The sequence below is a fragment of the Thecamonas trahens genome (assembly GCF_000142905.1).
Source record: "Thecamonas trahens ATCC 50062 unplaced genomic scaffold supercont1.26, whole genome shotgun sequence".
Taxonomy (NCBI): domain Eukaryota; order Apusomonadida; family Apusomonadidae; genus Thecamonas; species Thecamonas trahens.
In genome coordinates, this window is record NW_013657654.1 from 51975 (window position 1) to 70470 (window position 18496).

At 64.8% G+C, this 18496-nt stretch overlaps 4 protein-coding genes across 4 annotated transcripts; 2 read left to right on the forward strand and 2 right to left on the reverse strand.

Moving 5' to 3' along the window:
• Positions 1 to 195: 195 nt before the first annotated feature.
• AMSG_11940 (uncharacterized protein) lies at positions 196 to 3699 on the forward strand (the record flags this gene model as incomplete). The annotated part of the gene is made up of 2 exons (XM_013901986.1): positions 196 to 1774; positions 2033 to 3699. The coding sequence occupies 2 exons, from the start codon at positions 196 to 198 to the stop codon at positions 3697 to 3699; spliced, it is 3246 nt and encodes a 1081-aa protein (XP_013757440.1).
• Positions 3700 to 3755: 56 nt separating this feature from the next.
• Positions 3756 to 4619, reverse strand: AMSG_06123 (uncharacterized protein; the record flags this gene model as incomplete). Its single annotated transcript, XM_013901876.1, has 2 exons — positions 3756 to 4229; positions 4605 to 4619. The coding sequence occupies 2 exons, from the start codon at positions 4617 to 4619 to the stop codon at positions 3756 to 3758; spliced, it is 489 nt and encodes a 162-aa protein (XP_013757330.1).
• A 1091-nt stretch (positions 4620 to 5710) lies between these two features.
• Positions 5711 to 13470, forward strand: AMSG_06124 (serine/threonine-protein kinase mTOR). Its single transcript, XM_013901877.1, has 2 exons — positions 5711 to 5782; positions 6071 to 13470. Exons 1-2 carry the CDS (start codon positions 5727 to 5729, stop codon positions 13365 to 13367), a joined length of 7353 nt encoding a protein of 2450 aa, XP_013757331.1. The 5' UTR covers positions 5711 to 5726; the 3' UTR covers positions 13368 to 13470.
• On the reverse strand, positions 13404 to 18441 carry AMSG_11941 (uncharacterized protein). The gene is made up of 3 exons (XM_013901987.1): positions 17680 to 18441; positions 16427 to 17622; positions 13404 to 16035 (listed from the first exon to the last, which is right to left on the reverse strand). Exons 1-3 carry the CDS (start codon positions 18423 to 18425, stop codon positions 13436 to 13438), a joined length of 4542 nt encoding a protein of 1513 aa, XP_013757441.1. The 5' UTR covers positions 18426 to 18441; the 3' UTR covers positions 13404 to 13435.
• Positions 18442 to 18496: the final 55 nt, after the last annotated feature.

An 18496-nucleotide genomic window follows, 5' to 3' on the forward strand; every position in this document is an offset into this window, starting at 1 on the left:
TTCTCATTCATGTTGCAATATAACGGGAGAGTCATCATATCATCCCCACCAACAGCGAACCCCCCCACCCCCCTCCCCTGACCCTAAAAAGGTCGTGAAACGGCCAGCCGTTGCGCAGGCAGCCGGGTAGCCGACACGACCTGTCGCAGAGACGGCAGACCGAAGCAGCGGTCGGCGTGCGGGAAAGGGGCGTGGATGAGCGTGCTACCACAGAGGCGCGCGGCGCTGGAGAAGGCGCATACACGGGCGGTTGCGCGGACACAGGCGCTCCGCGAGTGCGGCCTGTCTGCCGAGCGGGTGAGAGAGACCAAGGCCGGGAAGGAGCTCGCACGGGTGGAGCGCGAGCTGGCGGAGCTGGCCATGGCGGAGCGGATGGAGGAGGTGCTGGCCGGACGAAGCGGAAAGCAGAGTCGGACAGGCCTCGCGCGCAACGTCAGCTTTGCTTGTCTCTTGTCCGACGACGACTTGAAGAGCGATGACGGTTCCACGAGCAGGAGCGAGGGCGACGGCGTCGGCGACGATGGCATGCTCTCCGAGACAGTGATGCGGGGCAAGCGGGTGGTGATGCGGGTGCTGGAGTATGTCATTGAGAAGGCTGACCGTGAGGCGCTCAAAAGCGTCTTTGCCTGGCTCAAGCGCGACTCGGTGGCGTTTGAGCGTGGAAAGGAGGAGATCGGGTTCTGGCACCTCCGGAGTGTCATTGCTCGCTCGTACTACCGCGAGGAGATGTATGTTGTCCGGGCGACAGAGCAGTACGGGCCAGTTGGATTTGTCTGTACAGAGGCCGGGACGTGGGCGCCTGCCCTGCTCTGCGTCCGTCGCTCGCACCGTGGCAAGGAGCTCGAGTCCAAGCTGGTCGACTTCCTGCTCGATCGATCCGCCGCCGCCGACGAGCCTGGCATGGTCGCCAAGGTGCTCAAAAGCCAGGCCGCGTTCTGGGATGCGGCCGAGTTTCTGCGCGTCGCCGACTCGGACGCCTTTGAGGAGCGGTTTGTGAGCAAAGAGCAGCACCGCTTGGACGGCCCGATGGCGTCGGGCCTCTCGTCGTCGCTGCTCTCGCAGGCTGCTCTTGAGCTGGTGGTCGAGCGGAACGAGCATGATCAGCTGGCCGAGCTGGTGGCCGAGGCCTCGGAGACTGCCCTTGTCGACGAGCTTGTCGCCGAAGGTTTCGACTCGGACGACGCTAACCTGCTGGAGGCGCCCGACAGCGACTCGTCGGTCGTCTCGGACGTTTGGGCGCGGTCGTCACCAGCGCTCGAGCCGATGCCGGACGACATGTCCGAGAGCGAGCCGTCGCTCCCGATGATGAGCTTTTCGTTTGGCCATCTAGGCGCGAGCCCGCCAGGCCTGTTCCGGAACCGGGCCAAGGCCGACGACAAGGCGTCGCTGGCGCTGCAGGCGTCGCTGGCGAGCCTCCGCGGTCTGGAGCCTGCCACGCGACCACCAGTCCCTCCGGCGTCAGCCTTTGAGTATCGGGTCTTTGTCCATGCGCCGCGGCTCAACTTTGTCGAGACTTCTGGTCTCGACATCATCGACGACGCCTTGGCCATGCAGCTCTACACCCTGACCGGCGAGCGGCTTGGCGATCGGATTGTGCGCACTGTCTCGCGCCGCCCGCACGCCCGCCCGCCAGCCTACCTACTCGAAACCGACATTGTCACTTACCTCCCAGACGACCATCACACCGTCCTTGCCGAGGTCTGGCTCTCCGGTGAGCTGCTGTACTCTGGCCGCCTGTCCCGTCTTGTCTCGCACTTCAATCTCGTCGCCTTGGGTCCGATCCTTCGTTGGCGCGCGGTCCCTTTCACCCTTGAGCGCGACGGCCTCAGCGCACAACAGCAAGCAGACCTTGCGTCGTGGCTTGCCGAGCCCGATCGTCGTCCGGCCCATCACCGGAGTTGACCGCAGCAGCAACAACTAAAGTCGACATCAACTCCTCCGCGCGCGGGCGCTTGGCGTGCTGTTGCCGTTTCGAGCGCGGGCGGTGGCACGTGACTTGGCCACAGCAACATGAAGTTGACCCTCTCGACAGCCATGCTGGCAACGGTTGCACTGGCAGCCATGCTCAGCCAGATGACTCAAGCTCGCGTGACATGGAAGGCGACGACGGAGGATGTGGCAGGCAATAGCGAGCTCATCATTGACCTTGTGGTGGGTGGCAAGGCCGGCGGGGCCGAGGCGCTCTTCGCCTACACCACGGCCGTCTCTACGCCTGGCCATGAGCTGTATGGCATGCACCTCTCTGCGGCGGCCGTCTCTGCTCTGTATGATGATATTGATGCCATTGCTGCTACGGTGGCTATCGCGCGTAAGGCTCTGGCAGACGGTGCTATCGGCGAGTGGTCAGTCTCCCGTCGCGGCGCTTCGTCCTTTGTCCGGCTCCACCTCACGGCTCAGGACGCACACCTCGTCACCGATTGCCAGCTCAAGGTGTTTGTTCCTCACGGTCCCGGCGCCGACGTGCTGGAGCCGGTCATCCGCTGTGCCGAGGGCCGTCCTATGCTCCGCCACGGACTGCGCGAGCTGGTGCTGACCGCCGGTGGCCTGACCCGCATGGTGGCGCAGCCGCTGGTGGCCAAGACCGAGCGCGGGCTTGACGCTGTTGATGACGCGCTGGTCATTGATCCGCACGTTCTCCGCAAGCAATACGGCGTGGACGAGACCATGGGCAACGCGTCGCCCAAGACGACCCAGGCTGTCGCCCAGTTCCTTAAGCAGTACATGAGCAAGGCCGACCTTGACGAGTTCTTCCTCATCTTTGCCGACTACGCCATCGGCACGCACCCGACCATTCGTGGGCCGAACCACGCCCCGCCGGGCACCGAAGCTACGCTGGACATCCAGTACATCATGTCGGTGGCTGCCAAGGTGAACACCACATTCTGGTCCACCGGCGGTACGCACGCGAACCAGGAGCCGTTCCTCGAGTGGCTTGGCGACGTGGCCGCCGATCCTGCCCCGCCCATGACCTTTTCGGTCTCTTACGGCGACGTTGAGGCCTCTATCGAGCCGAGCTATGTGCTGGCTGTCAACGCAGAGCTGGCCAAGCTCGGCGCCCGCGGCGTCTCGGTCCTCTTTGCGTCGGGCGACTCGGGCGTCGGTTGCGATGCGGCCGGCACCGCTTTCTCGCCCACCTTCCCGGCAGGCACGCCATGGGTCACCGCCGTCGGCGGGACCCGGCTGACCGACAAGGGCGAGGTGGTCAACGGTCTCTCCACCGGCGGCTTCTCCAACATCTTCCCGCGGCCAGACTACCAGGCCGCCGCCGTCGCCCACTACCTCGGCAGCTCGGGTGTGAAGCTCCCGCCGGCGTCGTACTACAACGCCACCTCGCGCGGCTTCCCGGACGTTGCAGCCCTCTCCTCGGGCTTCTCCATCGTCCTCGACTTTGTGCCGCTGCCCGGCATGATTGCCGGCACCTCGTGCGCGGCGCCGACCTTCTCTGCCGTCGTCTCGCTCCTCAACGACGCCCGCCTCGCCGCCGGCAAGCCGCCGCTCGGCTTCCTCAACCCGTTCCTCTACCAGACTGCCGCGTCGTGCGGCTCCGAGTGCTTCTTCGATGTTGTCGAGGGCGGGAACCCGGACCAGGCCGGCGGCTGCGATGGCCAGTGCTTCTTTGCTGCCCCTGGCTGGGACCCGACCACCGGCCTCGGCACGCCCAAGTACGCCGGCCTGGTCAAGGCTGCGCTGGCGGCGTGATTGTACTCCTGTGCATGCGAGTAAACAGCTATCCCCCCGGCTGGGGCGGCCAAAGCTTACATCGGCGGCGGGGCCGGCGCCCACGCGCCCTCGCCGCGCCACCACGGCCGGATGTAGAACACCGAGACGAGGAGGACAACCACAACCAGGAGCATGCCTGCGTACAGGATCCAGCGATCCTGGCCGTCGCGGCGCTCGACCATGCGAATGACGTCGAGCGAGAAGCCGAGAGAAGCCGAGAGATCCAGCAGCTTGGTCTTGGCCCGCTTGAGCATGGAGCCGTCCTCGCGGAGCTGGTCCACGCTCGCCCAGCCCATCTCGATCATCTCGTCAAGCCTCGACGACGCCCTGGAGAGTCCCGCGGCCTCATCGGCAACGGCGTCCATGTCGATGCGAACCTCTTCTCCGCCGCCAGCACGGAAACCACCACCTCGGCCGCCTGCGCCTCCACTGGCAGCCTCTGCGGCCCGCAGGCCATGTTTGGCGTCCTCTGCCAGCAGAGCCTCCAGCTCGTCCGCCACCACCTGAGCCTTCCTCGACCACATAGCCCGTGCCGATGGCGGGAGCTGAGCCACCGTCCGACTCAGTGCATCACACACATTACTAAGATTCGCCAGTGCTGCTGTCACGGGTGCATCGTCGCCGGCCATGGCAGCAGCAGCGGCAGCTGTCGTCGCGCCGTGCGAGAGTGAGAGACTTGCTCGTGAGACGGTCTGTCGGGCGGAGAGCATGGCTCGTCTGGCTGTCTTGTGCAGTGCTGCCACTTGGTTGCTTGTGCTGTTCATAGTGGCCGAGAGGGAGAGGGAGAAGGAGAGAGAGAGGTGGCGGTCTTGCCGGTGGTAGTGTGGATGTGGAAGGTCGGCTCCGTGACTCGGCTGGCGTCGGCTGCTGACAGCTGGACGGACGCGCGCGTCGCCCATGAATCCGGTCCTGCTCTGTGTTTCTGGATTGCGGTGCACCGCTTATGCTATGCCATCAGATCTCGCCAGTTTCACCGTTGACCAGCTGCATCAGTGCCTCGAGTTTGTCGCCGGCCTCGCTGTCTGTCTGGGAGATCGGACGGCGGCGGAGCGGCGGTCGGTGGAGCTGGTGCCGATGATGATGGTGGCGGTGGCGGCGGATCACAACAAGCTCCCATTGGATGACGCACTCTCGATGGCGGCGGCAGCGGCGGTGGTGGCGGCGATTGCAGTGCCGGCGCCTGTGGCGGCTGCCGTGGCCGTGGCGGCTTGGCGACTGAGATGCCGTCGGCAACCAGGAGGCACTCATCCGCAAAGGCGCCATTCTCCACATACGGCTCTCCATATACGGTAGTCGCGGATCCATGGTTGTCACACTGAAAGGTTTGTAGCTTGGATCGGGCAGGATCCAGTCTCTAGCAACGGCGGCGGCGCTGCCATTGGCACAGGCCTCCAGCGCATCAATCCGCAAGTTCTGCAACTGGATACCTCCATGGATGCGTCCAGGATGGCTGCGATGGTCGGCTTGGGCTTGCTGCTCATGTCGAGCTCGACCAGCCGAGCCAGCTTGTCCATCTTGGCTCGTACGCTCTCGCGCAGCCGCTTCTGCCTCAGCCTCTGTGCCTCTCGCGCCTGCCTTTCGGGCATCAGTGGTCGACCTGTCTCGTACTCCTCTTGTGGCCCGTCTGATCAAGCCGGACACCAAGCCAGTTGCGCCGTCTGGGCCGATCACCTCCCCCCACAGCTGAGCCTGAGCTCAGATCCGGACCCGATCCCGACGCCGAATCCCTTCACTCACCCAACAACAGCGCAACAAGCAACATTCCCCTCCCACCCCCCCCCCCCCCCCAGACATAGCACCCTTATCCCAATGAACCTCCCATCGCACCCGCACCCATCTCTCTCATCGCACCATCCTCTGCCATCTCATCGCCATCCCATCCCATCCCATTCCATTCCCCGGAACAAGGCTGCGAGGTAAACCGAGCAGAGGCAAACTGACCGCACGGCTTCTCTCCCTCCCTCCCCCTCCCCCCCCCTCCCCTCTCCCCGTCCACGGGAGCTACCATGTCGTCATCCATGCTAGACTCCCTACATGGTATCGCACAACTACTCCGGACAAAGTACGCTGGCTCCCCTCTCTCACTCTCTCCTTGCTGACTACCCTTGTTCTTGCCCTTGCCCACCCCCACCCCCCACTCCACACACACACCTGCATGGGACGGACCACCTGGCCCGAGCTAGGCTACGACCCTTTTTTGGCAAAGTCAGCCAGACCACCAACCACCACCAACCACCAACCACCAACCAGCAGCCTTTCCATACCCTCACCGCATTCCATACGGACCTGTGTATGTATATGTATATGCATATGTGTGTGTGTGTGTGTGTGTGTGTGTGTGTTCATACAGAAATGACGTGGTGACGCAACAAAAAGGTGCGGCAGCTCTGCAGTCGTTGGTGGTCTCGGTCGTTCGTGAGTCGCCGTCGGACTTGCGGACAAGGTTTATGAACGAGCTGAGGAACGTCATCCATGATCTGGTCAACTCGGCATCGGTGGATGAGAACAAGGGCGGTGTTCTTGCGATTGCTGTCCTGGTCGACGTCGATACCCACGACAATGCCACCAAGATTGCTCGCTTCGCAAACTACCTCAAGAACGTCCTCCCCTGCTCGGATCCGTCGGTCATGGAGATGGCTGCCAAGACGCTCGGCCGCTTGGCGCAGGTCGGCGGCACGCTCTCGGCAGACATTGTCGAGTTTGAAGTCTCCCGGGCCTTTGACTGGCTCTCGGGCAACGACCGTAACGAGTCACGTCGCCTCGCCGCCGTCCTCCTCCTCCGCGAGCTCTCCATCATGGCCCCGACCCTCTTCTACGTCCACGTCGCTTCGTTCTTTGACCTCTTCTCCATTCCAGTCTCCGACCCCAAGCTGGCTGTCCGCAAAGTCGCCGTCGAGGCCCTTGCCTCGTGCCTCCGCCTCATCTCCTCGCGCCAGGCCGCGCTCAAGGCCGACTGGCTCTCGCGCCTCTTTGACGAGGCTATGCGCGCTCTCACCTCGCCATCGCCCGACGCCATCCACGGCGCGCTCCTCACCCTCTCAGTCCTCCTCGACATGGCGCCCGAGTTTATGGACTCGGTCCTCGACGACGTTGCCGTCATTCTCTCCTTCCAGTCGCACAAGAACCGCGACATCCGCCGCTCACTCCTCATCATCATTCCCAAGATCGCCGCCTTTCGCTCCGAAGAGTTTATCGCCGTCCACCTCAAGCATGCCATGGCCGACATGCTGGGAGTCCTCAAGTCGGCCCGCGACGACCGCGACGTCGCCTTTGTGGCCGTTGGCGAAATTGCCCGCGTAGTCAAGTCCAACATTGCTCCTTTCCTCGACGCCATTTTCAAGGCCATCTCCGACTCGCTCTCCGCCAAAAAGTCGTCCAAGACCTATTCGCTCGCCTCGCTCGACTGTGTCGCCATGCTCGCCGAAGCCATGGGCCCGCCGCTCGCCAAGCGACTCGCCGCCCTCCTCGACACCATGTTCCTCTCCGGCCTCTCGCAGCGGCTCGTCGACTCGCTCGCACCCATCGCTGCTCACCTTCCAGAGCTTCTCTCGCCGATCCAGACCCGCCTCCTCGACATGCTCTCGCTCGTCCTCAAGGGTGTTCCCTACTCGGCGCCTGGATCCACCGGCTCGTCGTCGTCGGCCACCGCCGCCACGAGCTCGGCCCCGGCTTCGGGCATCTCGCCGCTGAGCGCAAACCCGGCACTCGCCGCGACCATTGCCGCCCAGGGCGGCGCGTCCAATCCCGAGCTCCTTGCCCTCGCTCTCGAGACGCTAGGTCAATTCAACTTTGAGGGCCACATCCTCTCGGAGCTGGTCCGCTTTTGCGTCGTCGACTTTCTTGAGCACTCGGAGCCGCTCATCCGCCGCCAGGCCGCCCTCACATGCTGTGCGCTCCTAGTTGAGCCGGACACACCGGCGCCGACCTCGGGCCACGAGTCCATCGTCGTCGCAGAGGTCCTGGAGAAGCTCATCGTGGTCGGCATTGCTGACCCGGACCCGTCCATCCGCGAGGCTGTCCTCGCCTCACTCGACGACCGCTTCGACTACCACCTCGCTCAGGCCGAAGTCCTCCGATCGCTCTTTATTGCGCTCAAAGACGAGGTCTTTGCCATCCGCGAGCTCGCCATCAAGCTCGTCGGCCGCCTCACCATGCGCAATCCGGCCTACGTCATGCCTGCCCTCCGCAAGACCCTTATTCAGCTCCTCACCGAGCTCGAGTACTCGGGTGAGGCGACCAACAAGGAAGAGTCGGCCCAGCTCCTCGCCCAGCTCATCGCCTCCTCGCACCGCCTCATCAAGCCGTACGTCTCTTCGGTCATCCGTGCCCTCCTCCCGAAACTCACCGACAAGTCGGCTGGCATGCTCGTCGGCACCTACGTCCTCTCTGCTCTCGGCGAGCTTGCTGTTGTGGCTGGCGAGGCCATGCTGCAGTACACACCGGCTCTGCTGCCGCTCATCATCGAGACACTCTACGACCAGTCGTCACTCCTCCGCCGCAAGGTCGCCATGCGCACCCTTGGCCAGCTCTGCCAATCCACGGGCTATGTCGTCGCGCCCTACGTGCGCTTCCCGGCCCTTCTCAACATTCTTCTCGGCGCCCTCTCGTCCGAGTCGTCCGCCGAGATCCGGTCCGAGATCATGAAGGTCCTCGGCATCATCGGCGCCCTCGACCCCTACCGCCACAAGCTCATCCAGCAGCCAGCCGGTGGCTCGGGCGCACTCGCCGACGTCGCCGAAGCCGGCAGTGAGCCGCTCACCGACGCGGGTGCTGCCGTCCCTGACAACTCGGGTACCCGTGCCACACGCGCTCGTCGCGAGACCGTCGCCCCAACCGGCCCCGACCTCCAGTCGCTCGCCCTCCTCCCGCCGGCCGATGCCAACGCCTCGCTCGACGAGTACCACGCCCGCGTCGCCATAACCGCGCTCATTGCTGTCCTCTCCGACCCGACACTTGCCAAGCACCACAAGCTCGTTGTCTCGACGGTCATGCAGATTTTCACCTCGCTCGGCATGCGCGCCGCGCCGTTTCTCCCTCAAATCATGCCGCCAATGCTCCAGGTCATGCGCGGGTGCGACCCGTCGCTCCGCGAGGCTCTCTTCCAGCACATGTCGTCCATTGTCGTCATCGTGAAGCACCACATCCGCGAGTACCTCGACGAGCTCTTTGACCTCATCCTCGAGTTCTGGGACTCGGGCCTTCTCATCCAGATCATCTCGCTTGTCGAAGAGATCTCCACCGCCCTCGCGGACGAGTTCAAGGTCTACCTGCCAAAGCTCATTCCACACCTCCTCCGCATTCTGCATGCCGACGTCTCCGAGGCCGGACTTCCGCGCCGCAAGGCGCTCGCTGCCCTCGAGACCTTTGGCACCAACCTAGACGACTACCTCCACCTCGTGGTCCCGGCCGTCGTCCGCATGACCGAGCAAGTCGAGGCGCCGCTTGTTGTCCGCGTCCAGGCCCTGCAAGCGCTTGGTCGCCTCTGCCGCAAGCTCAACTTTTCCGAGTACGCCTCGCGCATCATTCTTCCTCTCGCGCGCATCCTCGCCTCGGGCTCGCCAGACCTCGTCCGCGAAGTCATGGAGACCCTCTGTGCGCTTGTTGTCCACCTCGGCTCCGACTTTGCCGTTTTCATTCCCATGATCAACAAGGCGCTCCACGCCCAGGGCCTCGCCCATCCGCGCTACGAGGCGCTCGTCTCCAAGCTCCTTAAGGGCGACCTCCGCGCCGAGCAGGACGACGACGAGGTCGAAGCCGACGAGGTCGAAGCAGGATCGGACGATGCCATTGCCCGCCTCCCGGTCAACGAGCAGGTCCTGCAAAAGGCTTGGGAGGCATCGCAGCGGACAACCAAGGAGGACTGGCTCGAGTGGATCCGCAAGTTTTCGGTCCAGCTCCTCAAGTCGTCGAGCTCGCCCTCGCTCCGCGCCTGCTGGGCTCTTGCACAAGTCTACCCGCCGCTCGCCAAGCACCTCTTCAATGCCGCCTTCCTCTCGTGCTGGACCGAGCTGTTCGACCAGTACCGCACCGCCCTTACCCGCTCGCTCCAGACCGCGCTCTGCTCCGACACCATTCCCGCAGAGATCCTACAGCAGCTGCTCAACCTGGCTGAGTTTATGGAGCACAACGACCAGGCGCTCTCCATTCCTATCGAGACACTTGGCCGGCTCGCTGAAAAGTGCCGCGCTTACGCCAAAGCTCTTCACTACAAAGAAATCGAGTTCCAGCACGCGCCCGAGGAGACCATCGAAGCGCTCATTTCTATCAACAATCAGCTCGGCCAGCCCGAGGCCGCCGAGGGCATCCTCCTCTACGCCCGCATCAACCACGGCGTCGTCCTCAAGTCGTCTTGGTACGAGAAGCTCCACCGCTGGGAGGATGCGCTTGCGGCCTACGACGAGGCCGAGGCCGACGTTTCTGACATTTCGCCCGACATGTCTGTCCAGGTTGCCAGCGCCACCCTCGACCCGCACCTCGGCCGCATGCGCTGCCTCTCGGCGCTCGGCGAGTGGGAGTCGCTGGCCGCCCTCGCCTCGTCGGCCTGGGACCGCTTGCCGCCGACGCTCCACGGCGACGTCGCGCCCATGGCCGCCGCCGCCGCGTGGAACCTCTCGGACTGGTCCGAAATGGCCACCTACGTCGACGCCATGGACGCCGCCACCGTCCCGGGTGCCTTTTACCGCGCCGTCCTCGCGCTACACTCGGACGCGTACGCCGAGGCACAGAGCTACGTCGACAAGGCCCGCGAGCTGCTCGACACCGAGCTCACCGCGCTCGTCTCCGAGTCGTACGACCGGGCGTACCCGGTGATGGTGCAGGTCATGCAGCTCGCAGAGATGGAAGAGGTTATTGCCTACAAGCTCGCCGACGACGAGCAGCAGCGGCTCATCCGCAAGATGTGGGCCGCCCGCCTCGACGGCTGCCAGCGCTCGATCGACATCTGGCAGCGGGTCCTCGCTGTCCGCTCTATTGTGCTCCAGCCCAACGATGACATGGCGACCTGGCTTAACTTTGCCGAGCTCTGCCGCGAGTCGGGCCGCATGCGCCTCTCGTACAAGTCGATCACTGCACTCCTCGACGAGACACCGCCGATGCTGGGCACTGCGCTTGGTGCGGTGGCGTCTGACCCTGTCGCGCCACGCCCTCTCCCGGATGTCCTCGCATCCGCGCCGCCGCCGGTCGTATTTGCCTACATCAAGCATGTGTGGGAGCAGAAGCCCGAGGGCGCCGCGGTATCGCTGTACGAGCTCTCGCCGTTTGCCTCGGCCGCCTTTGCCTCGTCGTTTGCATCCGGCACCGTTGCCGGCGACACCGCCGCCGGTTCGGGTGCACTCACGGTCGCCCCGCACAAGATCCTCGCCCTCCGCTACCTGCAGGACATGCTGGCGTCAGGCATGGCCGAGTGCGAGCCGCGGCTCATGGCGCGCGCCTCGGTCAAGCTCGGCGAGTGGCTCCTGGCGACCCACACCGGGCCGACATCGGACGGCTCGCTCGAGGCCATTCTCGCCGCCTTTGAGGCCGGGACCGAGCACGACCCGTCATGGTACGACGGGTGGCACTCGTGGGCGCGGATCAACCTCGCGGCGGTCCAGCACCTTGCGGTGGACGACGCCAGCCCGCGCGACGAAGACGCGCTTGACCCGTACCTCGTGGCCTCGCTCCGTGGCTTTTTCCAGTCGCTCGCGCTCGGCTCGGCCGGCTCGATGCTCCAGGACGCGCTCCGGGTTCTCACTCTTTGGTTCAAGTACGGTCACCGGTCGTCGGTCGAGTCTGCGCTCTTTGAGGGCTTTGGCCTTGTCTCGGTCGACACGTGGCTGTGTGTCATTCCGCAGCTCATTGCGCGGATCCATGCGTCGAACGAGCGGGTCCGCAAGACCGTCATCGAGCTCCTCACTCAGGTGGGCAAGGCGCATCCGCAGGCTCTTGTCTACCCGCTCACGGTGGCGTCCAAGTCACAGTCTGCGGCGCGGCGCAAGTCTGCGCTCCTCATTGTCAACTCGATCAAGAACCACTCCCCGAACCTGATTGAGCAGGCCGAGATGGTTGCCGACGAACTCATCCGCGTCGCCATCCTGTGGTACGAGATGTGGCACGAGGCGCTGGAGGAGGCCTCACGACTGTTCTTTGGCGACGGTGACGTCGACGGCATGTTTGCCGCCCTCGACGAGCTCCACCAGTCGCTCGACGCCGGCGCGACGACGCTTCGCGAGGTCTCGTTCCAGCAGGCGTACGGCCGCGACTTGCGCGAGGCGGCCAAGTGGTGCGAGCGATACAAGGCGTCGCGAAAGGCCAACGATCTCAACCAGGCGTGGGACCTCTACTACCGGGTCTTCCGGCGCATCGACAAGCAGCTCGCGGAGATGAAGTGCCTCGAGATGAAGTACGTCTCGCCACTCCTCGACTCTGCGCGCGACCTCGAGCTTCCGGTCCCGGGTACGTACGGCGCCAACACGGCGATGGTCCGCATTGCGCGGTTCGGCTCTGAGCTGCGGATCATTGCCTCGAAGCAGCGGCCGCGCAAGATCTCGATCCTCGGCTCGGACGGAGTCCGCTACGAGTACCTGCTCAAAGGCCACGAGGACCTGCGGCAGGACGAGCGGGTCATGCAGCTGTTTGGTCTGGTCAACACGCTGCTGCAGAACGATCCCGAGACGGCGCGCAAACACCTGGGCATCATCCGATACGAGATCATCCCGCTCTCGCCGTACTCGGGCCTCCTCGGCTGGGTGCCGGACACGGACACACTCCACGCGCTCGTGCAAGAATACCGCGAGATGCGCGGCATTCCGCTCAACCAGGAGCACCGGCACATGCTGCAGCTCTCGCCGGCGCGGTACGAGACGCTGACGCTGATGCAAAAGGTGGAGGTCTTCCTCGCGGCGCTCGACGGCTCGTCGGGCGACGACCTGTACAAGATGCTCTGGCTCAAGTCGCCGTCGTCCGAGGCGTGGCTTGAGCGGCGGACCAACTACACGCGGTCTCTGGCGGTCATGTCGATGGTCGGCTACATCCTCGGCCTCGGCGATCGTCACCCGTCGAACCTAATGATCGATCGCAGGTCGGGCAAGGTCGTCCACATCGACTGGGGCGACTGCTTCGAGGTCGCCATGCTCCGCGACAAGTTCCCGGAAAAGGTGCCGTTCCGGCTGACCCGCATGCTCCGCAAGGCCATGGAGGTCTCGATGATCGAGGGCAACTACCGGTTTACCTGCGAGTCGGTCATGCACGTCTTGCGGCTCAACAAGGACGCGCTTATGTCGGTCCTCGAGGCCTTTGTCCACGACCCGCTCATTAATTGGCGGCTGCTCGAGGACAAGACCGTGGCTGACGGCGCGCCCGGTGCCGGTGCCGACGGCGAGCCTGCCGACGGCGTCGGCTCGCCGCCAGTCTTTGCCGAGGGCGTCCCCGGCGCCCGCCGCAAGGTCGTCGACGAGTCGGCACTCGCCGAAGTCTCCACCACCGCCGAGCCCGAGCTCAACGAGAAGGCTGTCCAGATCATCAACCGCATCTCGTCCAAGCTCTCTGGTCGTGACTTTGATGAGAACGAGACGCTCTCGGTCGAGGCACAGGTCGACAAGCTCATCCGGCAGGCAACCTCGCTCGAGAACTTGGCATCTCTCTACCTTGGATGGTGCGCGTGGTACTGATTACATGGATTACATACATCAAAGCAAAAGGAGAGATGGGCGTGGGCGCTGGGCGTTTGTAGCAGCGGCTACGCGGCGTAGAGGGCTGCAAAGGCGGCAACAAACTCATCGCACTCCTCCTCGGGAAGAAAAGCCTCGTTGCCGCGGAGATACAAGTTGCGCTGGGCAAAGAAGGTGAAGACGGTGTGGAAGAGCGGCGTGTCGCCCGAATCGAGGGCGAGGCGGAGGAAGCGCTTGACCGGGACCGAGCGGAAGCCGTGCTCGCGGATGAAACGCAGCGCCGGGAGGACGTAGTTGCGCGAGAGGAGGACCTCCACGATTTCCTCGTGGGTGTGGAGCCGCTTGAGCATGTCAAGCGCGAGCTGAAAGGCCGGCGGGTAGACGGCGTCGAGCGAGAGGAGCTGGAGGGCGACGGGCGTCGAGTCCATGACGACGTGGTACTGGATGAGCTGGTGGAGCTGGTGGAACTTGGCCTCAGCCACAAGAAGGTTGATGATGAGCTCGTAGAGGTAGTGCTGGACTGGACGCGAGTTGAACGAGAGTGAGCGGATGTACTCCATGAGGACGGCGAGCTTGAACTTGGGCGTCAGCTCGCGGGCCTCCTCTACCATCGACGCGAGCACAAACGAGTAAATCTCCTTCTGCTCGATGATGGCAAAGCCGTCCTTGGTCCGGGCAGTGACAAGGAGTGGCGAGGTAGCGACTTCCGAGGCCGCGGCCGCGGCCGCGCTGCCAAGCGACGAGACGAGCTCGGGCGAGACGCCGAGGGCGCCGAGCGGCGGCTCGAACAGCAGCTGCGATGAGGTGGCGAGCGAGGAGCGGACCAGCGCGCCAAAGACGTCGGCGTCGGCCGGTGACGGCACCCGCTGCAGCGGAATGGTCCCGCCGAGCTCGGCGTACTTGGACGCCAAGTCCGACGTCGCCGAGCCCGTCAGCGGGAGCAGCGACGACGCAGACGGCGATGCCGCCGACGAGGTGGCCGGAAGCCGAGAGCCGCCAAACGGCACGTCGCGCGCTGCGGTGTGAGCTGCCGGAGGCGCCGACGCCGGGCGGGCCGGTCCGCCCTGAGCCGACAGCGTCGCGGTCGGCGCCTCGGCGGCGGCTGCCGCCGCCGAAGCAGACGGCGATGACGACGACGACGACGACGAGAACCATGAGGTCCAGCCGCGGCGAGACTTGCGCTTCGAGTTGGCAGCGGCGGCCGAGTGCAGCTGGGCGAGCTCGGCCTCTGCACGCTCACGCTGGGCGAGGTTGCAGATCTCGTTGATCATGTCAAAGACCTGGCCGATGGCGTTAAGTGATGCCTTGGCCCAGATCATCTCGCGGATGGTGTGGAGGACGAGGACCTTGCAGTGTTCGCGTTTGAGAAGAAAGGCGATGCGGCGGCGGGCGTCAGTAAAGTTGGCGGCAAGCGCTGAGAGGTCGAGTAGAAGCGAGAAGATACGCCCGGACTCGGGCTCCATCACCAGGTCGGGCGCAAAGTAGAGCCACGGGCGGCGGCCGCGACGTGGCGTCCGCGGCGAGCTCGTCCCGTCAGACGAGTTGGCACTGTCGGCGCTGTCAGGCGTAGCTAAGGCAGGCAACGGTGCAAACGGGTAGGTGAGCGTCGGCGGAGGGGCAGAGCCAGGAGCCGGGAGAGGGCGTGGCTTGTCGAGCGGGTTGCGGCACGAGACTTTGATGTCGTAGATGAGGACCGAGCCCTGGTCAACGTTGTGAAAGACAAGGAGCTGGTCGATAATAGAGAGCCGGTGGGTGCAGCCGCGGGCGATGGGGAGCTCTGCGCGGAGCACAGCTTCGTCGCGGTTAATGAGGTAGAGGGCAGCGCAGCCGTCGGCGGCGTTGATGTGGATGAGAAAGACCTTGTGGTAGACGACAGCAAGGTGGACGTCTGCGGCGGAGACCTTGGAGGCTCCGGTCCGAGCGGCAATGCGGAGCTTGGGTAGCTTGACGAGGCCGTCCGGCTTGAAGAGAAACGGCTGGAGCACGGTGCCCTGCTCATTGGTGGCGAGCAGGATGACCTTGGCCACGTGCGAGTAGACGTGCCAGTGGATGGCGAGCGAGTGTGACTTGAGGAGCTTGAACGTGCCCTTGGAGCTGCTGTACCCGTACAGCTCGAGGGTCTGCGAGGTGACGAGGAAAAAGTTGCCCACATACGGCCAGCCGCCATCAAAGATGAGCATCGGCTCTCTCGACGCCTTGCACGTCAGCATGATCGACTTGCCCCCACCAGCAGCACTGCCTGAGCGGCGGGCCTTTTTGCGGCTAGAGGTGAGGCCGGCCGAAGCCGAGCGAGAATCAGCCGCAGCAACCGCCGGGCCAGGACCACGAGAGGCAGGCGATGGAGCTGATTGACCAGGACGGAGATGGAGCGGAATAGGCACAAACTCGACGAGACGGGTGGAGCGGATGAGCGCGACAAAGGTAAAGTCGAGGGCGAGCCGAGGACATGTGAGGAGAGGGCCCCTGTCCGGGAGGAGCATTTCGAGAGCAGTGGGATCATCATAAGCCACCGAACGGAGACCATGTCGTGTGTAGAGTGTGGGAGGGGAGGAGATGGCTCTCAGTTCCGTCTGTCCCGTCACCACCACCACCTTGTTCACAGCAGCGTCAAAGTACAGTCGGCTCTCGTTGGGCAGGCCCACGCACACGTTGGGGCCGAGCAGGACGGCTGAGGGTGTGGGGGGGGGACTGCCGTCATGCCGGGTGAGGGGTGAGGGGTGGGTGGGGTGGGTGGGGGAGGGGGGGGGGGGGGGGGTAGGGGGTGAGAGAGAGAGAGATGTGTGAGGTCGGCGGTGAGGTGGGCGGTGGGGTGGTTGGTGGGGTGGTGGGGCGGTCGCCTGCTGGTGGTGGCATGCCGGGCGGCAGGCGTCATGGCAGGCGGCCATCTGGCATGTCGGCGGCTAGGCAGGTAAGTAGCCCGTTGGCACGCGGACGACCAGGCAGCAGGTGGACGACCAGACATACGGGCGGCGGGTGAAGGATCTTTATCGCAGGCGGCGGTAAGCAAGGGTCCGAGCATTCGGGAAGATCATGACTACCATCCATCCCCCGCGTCGCACGATACGCCTGGGCAGCAATGTACGCCTCCTCGTTGGTGGACACGACAAGCAGTCGGATGTCTCCCTTTCCAGACGAAATGTCGGCATAACCATGCCTAGCAAGTGCAGCAGCAACTTCATCGTCGCGGTTGGCGGATACATCGAGGCTGGCCGAGAGGAGCGGGCTACATGCGAGCGATCGCACTATGGCCGACGCCTCGCCCACTCCGCCGGTAAACACAATCGCGTCAGGGGCACGTGAGAGGAGCCCGATGTGGCCGTGGAGCTGGAACACCAGCCGGTGAATGTACACGTCGCGGGCAAGGATGCAGTGAGCGTCCCCTGCGGCTGCGCCGGCCAGTACCTGGCGCATCGACCGTGTCCCAGCCATGCCCATCAGACCCGAGCGTGACGCAAGCTCATCACCCAGTGCATCCAACAGCTCCGCCGCGCCCAATTTCTCGTCCGCGAGCAGCGCCCGGCCGAGCGCGAGCACCGCGCCAGGATCCATGTCGCCTGGGCGGGTGGCCATGACCAGCCCGCCGAGCGGCGAGAAGCCCATCGAGGTGTCGACAACACGGCCACCGTCAATCGCCGCCACCGACGCCCCCGATCCGAGGTGAGCCGTCACCACCGCTGCAGCCTCGGGCGCAAGTCCAAGTGCCGCAGCTGCAGCCTCGGCCACGTACGCGTGCGACGAGCCGTGAAAGCCGTACTTGCGGACGCTGGCCGCGTCAGCCAGCTGAGTCCGGACAGGCACCGTGTACGCGCACGCCGCCATGCCTGCCACATGCGGTGCCGTGTCAAAGACCGCCACCTGTGGCACGTAAGGCCCCGCTGCCGCGGCGCATGCCTCGAGCGCGAGCAATGCCGGCGGATTGTGCAGCGGCGCGTGGACGGCTGCCTCGGCGATCGACGCCCGCACGACGTCGTCCACAACCACCGCACCGGCCCTCTCGCGGCCACCATGGACAACCCGGTGCGCCACAAGGTCCAGCTCGACATCAGCAGCCTTGGCTTCAGTCAGCACCTCGGCCACCGCAGCTGCCATGCCGCTCGCGGTCTCAATCCCGCTGATCATCGTTGAGAAGATCTCGCCGCCTGCCATGTCTGTCGCTTGCACCTGCTGCCGCTGGCCCTTGCCGCACGTTTTTGGCCGCAAATACAGCCTCGCTTTGAGCGACGATGAGCCGGCGTTGATGACCAGCGCCGCGTGTCTTGTGGTCATAGCGACAAGTGGTGCGCCTTTACCATACAGCCGCCATACACACTACGGCGACGTCGATCGTGACCGCGAGCCCGACCGCGAGCCCGACCGCGACCGGGGCCGCTTGCGGATGTACGCCGGGCGAGCCCGGCTCTGTTGCTGCCGCGTCGACGGAGCTGACGCCGTCGACGACGGCAAGCCGGTGTCCATCGGCGCCAGACCGGCACCCGGCGGGAGTGGGATCGGGGGCGGCACATGCGGGAGCGAGTTGTTCGAAAAGCGTTCGACAGCCGAGGCCACGATGGCGTCGGTAGCGTCGACAAGGGTGGTGTGGAGGACCGGCGCGAGATAGATTCGGTCGAGGTGGTAGAACCAGGCCGGGAAGATGCTGCGCGCCCGCGAGTACCCATTCAGCGCAACGTCCAGAGCATCGGGCGAGTTGGCGGCAGCCTGCCCCACGCCGACTCGGACAACCTCGAGCACATCGCCATACATGCGGGTGGCCAGACCCTCCGAGACGGCGGCAAAGGCGCGGTGGACGAGCCACGAGAGCGAGAACGAGGCCATGGCCGAGTCGTCGCCTCGTAGCAAGCCGCCGAGCACAGCCTCTATCTCTGGCCAGATCTCCGTCTCATACCGCGCCTGCGCAAGCTCGCCCCTGCTCGGCTCGTCGCTCTCGCAACGGGCCGCCGTAGCCAGAAAAGGTCGTGGAACACTGGCGGCCGCCTCGCCGGCCTCGGCTTCGTCGGCAACTCGCTCACCGCCACCAAGCACAAGCCCGCGCTGGCGCTTGCGGGCATGCTCACCGGCCATATGCACACCGCACGAGTCTGAAGCACACGTCTGCTCTCGCCAGCCTGAGTCTTCTTCTTCCTGCTCCACCA

Coding starts and splice junctions, on each gene's coding strand:
- AMSG_06124 (XM_013901877.1), top strand. CDS start 5,727: ATGTCGTCATCCATGCTAGACTCCCTACATGGTATCGCACAACTACTC. Junction 5,783..6,070: donor GCACAACTACTCCGGACAAA/GTACGCTGGCTC, acceptor GTGTTCATACAG/AAATGACGTGGTGACGCAAC.
- AMSG_11941 (XM_013901987.1), bottom strand. CDS start 18,425: ATGGCCGGTGAGCATGCCCGCAAGCGCCAGCGCGGGCTTGTGCTTGGT. Junction 17,623..17,679: donor CGGTCACGATCGACGTCGCC/GTAGTGTGTATG, acceptor TATGACCACAAG/ACACGCGGCGCTGGTCATCA. Junction 16,036..16,426: donor CATTGCTGCCCAGGCGTATC/GTGCGACGCGGG, acceptor CCACACCCTCAG/CCGTCCTGCTCGGCCCCAAC.